The sequence below is a fragment of the Leptodactylus fuscus genome, chromosome 6 (assembly GCF_031893055.1).
Source record: "Leptodactylus fuscus isolate aLepFus1 chromosome 6, aLepFus1.hap2, whole genome shotgun sequence".
Lineage (NCBI taxonomy): Eukaryota > Metazoa > Chordata > Amphibia > Anura > Leptodactylidae > Leptodactylus > Leptodactylus fuscus.
The window spans coordinates 16,978,914-16,985,295 of record NC_134270.1 but is presented as its reverse complement, the minus strand read 5'-3'; the positions used below and the strand labels follow the sequence as shown (position 1 = coordinate 16,985,295).

Genomic DNA, 6,382 nt, shown 5'->3' with positions numbered 1-6,382 from the left:
GCCTATGGTCGTAGCGCCCACTACAGAGTGTTTCTGCATTTGTTTGTGTTATATATCTATCTGTATATAAATTCATTTTCCCTGGCTGGTCATACACATGAGATATTTCGCATCAAGTGAGGCTGATCACACATCAGATAGCTAACATCGAGTGAGGCCGATCATACGCATCAGATAGCTAACATCGAGTGAGGCCGATCACACACGTCAGATAGCTAACATCGAGTGAGGCCGATCACGCACGTCAGATAGCTAACATCGAGTGAGGCCGATCATACGCATCAGATAGCTAACATCGAGTGAGGCCGATCACGCACGTCAGATAGCTAACATCGAGTGAGGCCGATCATACGCATCAGATAGCTAACATCGAGTGAGGCCGATCATACGCATCAGATAGCTAACATCGAGTGAGGCCGATCATACGCGTCAGATAGCTAACATCGAGTGAGGCCGATCACACACGTCAGATAGCTAACATCGAGTGAGGCCGATCATACATCAGATAGCTAACATCGAGTGAGGCCGATCACACACATCAGATAGCTATCATCGAGTGAGGCCGATCATACACATCAGATAGCTAACATCGAGTGAGGCCGATCACACACATCAGATAGCTAACATCGAGTGAGGCCGATCATACACATCAGATAGCTAACATCGAGTGAGGCCGATCACACACATGATATAGCTAATACTGAGTCAGGCTGGTCATACACATTCGATAGCTCCCACTGTTCCTATTTATGTTCTTAAAGGGAAGAGAACAGAACGGAATGTCGAAAACCAGCACGACCAACCCTTCTCTCCCCCAACATCAGCCATCAAGGTAGAATTGAGAGGCCACATATATTTTAGGTGATTTGTCACTCCCCTCCCCCTTCCCCCCCAAAATCATGTCTGTTTCTTTTTGGACAGACAAAAGTATGGTACACTCCGTTTCTGTGTCCTCCCAAAAATCACGTCGATGTCTATGTAAATGAACGACCATCTGCTTGCGTTTGTTTGTTGCATCCGTTAAACGGATATCAAAAACATGATATGAATAAAGCCTAATAAATATTTAACTTGTGACTAATCCTTGAGGGAATAGTGTAAAAATGGAAAATCTGAAGAAAAAAAAAAATTTTCAATTTCACCTCCATTTAGCTTGAATTACCATGCAACATCTAAAGGGTTAACAATGTTCCTAAAATCAAAGTTAAGAAAAATTGAGGGCTTCAGTGTCTAAAATATGGGGGATTTCTATTACATAGGCCTCTCAAAGTCACTTCAGTCCTGACTTGGTCCCTGAAAAAGAAGATTCCAGAAATGTTTCTTGAAAATAATGAAATAATATTTAACATTGTGAGACTTCCCAAAAAAAAAAAAACACCCTGAAAAAATACAAAGATGTCTACGAAACGATGGCAACGTAAAGTAGACTGTTATTGAGTTTTCAGCATGAAATGTCTATTTTTTTTAAATTTTCTGCAAATGTTGTAATTTTTAAAGTAAATAAATGTAAAAACACTTCAACCACAATTTATCATTAATGTCGAGTTTTGTTAATAAAACAATCACTTGAAGGGTTTCTAAAGTTATTACCAAATAAAGTGAAAATGCAAAAAATTGTGAAAAAATGTGAAAAATTCAGTGCGCTCAGAAATATCGATAAAGATAGTTTCAGCACCAATATCCCTCCACTGTCAGAAAGGCGGGCCTTACAGCCCATCGTCATAAACTGCCCAGAACTAGCACATGTCCGCTTTACTAGGTCTGGTCCAGGACGTTCTTATACTTTTACACATAGAGCGGATTATCACACAGAGCCGACTGAAAATAATCCAGAAAAGTCTAGAACATATAACACAATGCAGGCGCTTTATCCAGGAATAGTTTCCTTGCACATCATTTTGTAATCTAGAGCGACATCCTGTGGCCAGAACTGTGAACTACATATTGATCTTTATAAATCAGATCTATACAATAAATCTTCCTGTCTGTGTAGTCACATTATATACAGCTCTGTATATACTTCTATAATGTACAGGGGCTTATCATAGTAATACTCCTTACATGTAGACACGCACTTATCCTTATGGTTCATCTACACAAATAACAGACACATTGGGGCAGATGCAAGAATGAAAATCTACAACAGTCAGGAACCGGCAGAGAATTCCTGTAATATTAAAGGGGTTGTCGGGGATAAATTAAAAACTAAACACTAAACTACCCCCTCCCCCACCTAACTTCTAATTTCATTATAAAAAAAATCTATATTTACCCCAATCCATCTTTGCTTTCAAAAGGTTTTAGGGTTTGTTGCCCAAGGAATGCTCAAGATATGGTGAGATGGCACAATCTTAATAGGTGTATATGGTTAGGTCTCATCTCTATTACTACATATAATGTTCACCATCTAATTATATACAGTGTCCTCCTTATTATTATATACAGTGTCCTCCTCATTATTATATACAGTCTCCTCCTTATTATTATATACAGTCTCCTCCTTATTATTATATACAGTCTCCTCCTTATTATTATATACAGTGACCTCCTTATTATTATATACAGTATCCTCCTTATTATTATATACAGTAACCTCCTTATTATTATATACAGTCTCCTCCTTATTATTATATACAGTGTCCTCCTCCTTATTATATACAGTGACCTCCTTATTATTATATAGTCTCCTCCTTATTATTATATACAGTCTCCTCCTTATTATTATATACAGTGACCTCATTATTATATACAGTCTCCTCCTTATTATATACAGTCTCCTCCTTATTATAGTGTCCTCCTTATTATTGTATACAGTGTCCTCCTTATTATATATAGTGTCCTCCTTATTATATACAGTGTCCTCCTTATTATATATAGTGTCCTCCTTATTATTATATACAGTCTCCTCCTAATTATTATATACAGTGACCTCCTTATTATTATATACATTCTCCTCCTTATTATTATATAGTGTCCTCCTCCTTATTATATACAGTGTCCTCCTTCTCATTATATACAGTAACCTCATTATTATATACAGTGACCTCCTTATTATTATATACAGTCTCCTCATTATTATATACAGTCTCCTCCTTATTATAAGTCTCCTCCTTATTATTATATACAGTGTCCTCTTTATTATATAGTCTCCTCCTTATTATTATATACAGTCTCCTCCTTATTATTATATACAGTGTCCTCCTTATTATTATATACTGTCTCCTCCTTATTATATACAGTCTCCTCCTTATTATTATATACAGTCTCCTCCTTATTATTATTATATACAGTGACCTCCTTATTATTATATACAGTCTCCTCCTTATTATTATATACAGTCTCCTCCTTATTATTATATACAGTGACCTCCTTATTATTATATACAGTCTCCTCCTTATTATATACAGTCTCCTCCTTATTATTATATACAGTCTCCTCTTTATTATATAAAGTCTCCTCCTTATTATTATATATAGTGACCTCCTTATTATTATATACAGTCTCCTCCTTATTATATACAGTCTCCTCATTATTATATACAGTGACCTCCTTATTATTATATACAGTGACCTTATTATTATATACAGTGTCCTCCTCCTTATTATATAGTGTCCTCATCATTATTATATACAGTAACCTCCTTATTATTATATACAGTCTCCTCCTTATTACTATATACAGTGTCCTCCTCCTTATTATATACAGTGACCTCCTTATTATTATATACAGTGTCCTCCTTATTATTATATACAGTCTCCTCCTCATTATTATATACAGTGTCCTCCTTATTATTATTATATACAGTGACCTCCTTATTATTATATACAGTCTCCTCCTTATTATTATATACAGTGACCTCCTTATTATTATATACAGTCTCCTCCTTATTATATACAGTCTCCTCCTTATTATTATATACAGTCTCCTCTTTATTATATAAAGTCTCCTCCTTATTATTATATATAGTGACCTCCTTATTATTATATACAGTCTCCTCCTTATTATATACAGTCTCCTCCTTATTATTATATACAGTGACCTCCTTATTATTATATACAGTGACCTTATTATTATATACAGTGTCCTCCTCCTTATTATATAGTGTCCTCATCATTATTATATACAGTAACCTCCTTATTATTATATACAGTCTCCTCCTTATTACTATATACAGTGTCCTCCTCCTTATTATATACAGTGACCTCCTTATTATTATATACAGTGTCCTCCTTATTATTATATACAGTCTCCTCCTCATTATTATATACAGTGTCCTCCTTATTATTATTAGTGCAGGAGTGCAACGGATTTGGCTGGGAGGATGGTGAGATAGGGTCCCAATCCTTATCATATAATGAAGAAGATCCCACCACGAGACAAATATACTTTGTTTAGAATGCTTATTTATTTTTCAAAGGATTCAATAATGCTTGGTGAATTTCACCAAGCATTATTGAATCCTTTGAAAAATAAATAAGCATTCTAAACAAAGTATATTTGTCTCGTGGTGGGATCTTCTTCATTACCTTATTATTATTATATACAGTGACCTCCTTATTATTATATACAGTGTTCTCACTTGTCATTATATACAGTGACCTCTTTATTATCATATATAGTGTCCTTCCTTATTATTATATAACACTGTATACATAACAGACAGAAGTGTGAATGATCTGGAATCCTCCGGCTGTCACTTTCCTGGCTCCGCCCACCTGACACGCCCCCATTTCCAGTCTATGCTGGAGGTTTCTTGCTCCGCCTCCGCCCCGCCCTCATGTATCATTCAGTGTTTGTATGTCCAGTCCCCCTCCCTTACACTCCATATACAGAGAGCACATGGAACTGTCCGGAAGACGCCAGAAGACACAGCAGTGAATATATAAGAAGCTGCGCTGCAGCAGCCGGCAGTACTGAGCAGCCAGAAAGCAGCCGCTGACAAACACATCGCCTCTACTCAACCAAGACAAGGCGCTTCAGCAAAACCCGCAGCAGAAGATGATTCCTGTGAGCCTTGTGCAGCCATCATACAGCCCTCTGTGTGTCTGCAGTCATCCTGCCCGCACTCTCTGGCCGGATACACAACTCATGTTTGGCCTGCTGGAAGGTGACATGACCAGCATGTGGAGAGACATGGAGAGGAGGAGGCAGCGGGCCAACCAGGCTTACCATCTACTGGCCCAGGACATGGAACGGAGGCTCCATCTGAACAGCCGCTCTGGAGACACCGACAGAAAGGCTTCCACCTCAGGAGAAGAGGGCAAGGAAAACTTTCAGCTCACCCTGGACGTCAGTGGCTTCTCTCCCGAGGAGCTGACAGTCAGAACGCAAGGCAGGAGACTCATTGTCTCAGGAAAACATGAGAAGAAGAAGGAGACAGAGAATGGCGTCTCTTTCCATGAGTCCAGAGAGTGGAGGAGTGAAGCTGAGCTCCCGCAAGACGTCAGCCCTGAGGACATCCTGTGCTCCCTGTCCAAGGACGGCCAGCTCTGCTTTCAGGCTCCTAGACTGGCACTGCCGGCGTCTGAAGAAAGAGCCATACCTATCAATGTTACCCCCAGCCCCGCAAATGGAGAACAAAACCCCCCGGAGACCCCAACCAGTGACCCCGAGGGCCAGACAGGACTCAGCTCTTCCTGACACATCCGGACACTTCTCCTCCTTACAGTCTTGTGCACCAGATCTTTCTATTTATCTCTGTAAATTCTCCGCTCATTTTTATAGAAACTTAGAAGGAATTCTTGTACAATGAAGGATTTTTTATTTACTTAATAAATGGTTAAAGATATTTTATTTTGGTGTCTTTCTTGTGTGGAGTGAGATACAGAATATCTTCCCGGCTGCTTTATTTCACTTTGTAGTCTAGAGCGCCATCCGGTGGCCATAACTGTGAACTACATATTGATCTTTATAAATCCGAGCTATACAATAAATCTTCCTGTCTGTGTAGTCACATTATATACAGCTCTGTATATACTTCTATAATGTACAGGGGCTTATCATAGTAATCCTCCTTACATGTAGACACGCACTTAACCTTATGGTTCATCTACACAAATAACAGACACATTGGGGCAGATTAGTCAGACTGGCATCTCGTACAATAGGCTTAATAAAGGGCCCAACCGATGCAAGAATGGAAATCTACAACAGCCAGGAACCGGCAGAGAATTCCTGTAATATTAATGCCAGAAAACTGTCCTGAGATATAATAAGTATATCAGGCTAAGACGTCTCCAGCTCTGTCTGCCCGCTCTCCGCCCTACTTCACCCACACTGGCAAAACGTGGTGAGCGAGGTGCAGGGCAGGGGATGTGTCACATCTTTGGTCTCACATGGTATATAAGGCTCCACACAGTATAATATGCTCCATAATTGCCTC

The 6,382-nt window shown here is 38.8% G+C and overlaps 1 protein-coding gene across 1 annotated transcript; it reads left to right on the top strand.

Moving 5' to 3' along the window:
- The first annotated feature begins 4,920 nt into the window (after nucleotides 1-4,920).
- Nucleotides 4,921-5,732, top strand: LOC142209290 (heat shock protein 30C-like). Its single transcript, XM_075278224.1, has one exon. The coding sequence runs from the start codon at nucleotides 4,999-5,001 to the stop codon at nucleotides 5,638-5,640; it is 642 nt and encodes a 213-aa protein (XP_075134325.1). The 5' UTR covers nucleotides 4,921-4,998; the 3' UTR covers nucleotides 5,641-5,732.
- The last annotated feature ends 650 nt before the right edge of the window (nucleotides 5,733-6,382 follow it).

What these genes read in the sequence shown, in the direction of transcription:
- LOC142209290 (XM_075278224.1), top strand. Translation starts at nt 4,999, where the DNA reads ATGATTCCTGTGAGCCTTGTGCAGCCATCATACAGCCCTCTGTGTGTC.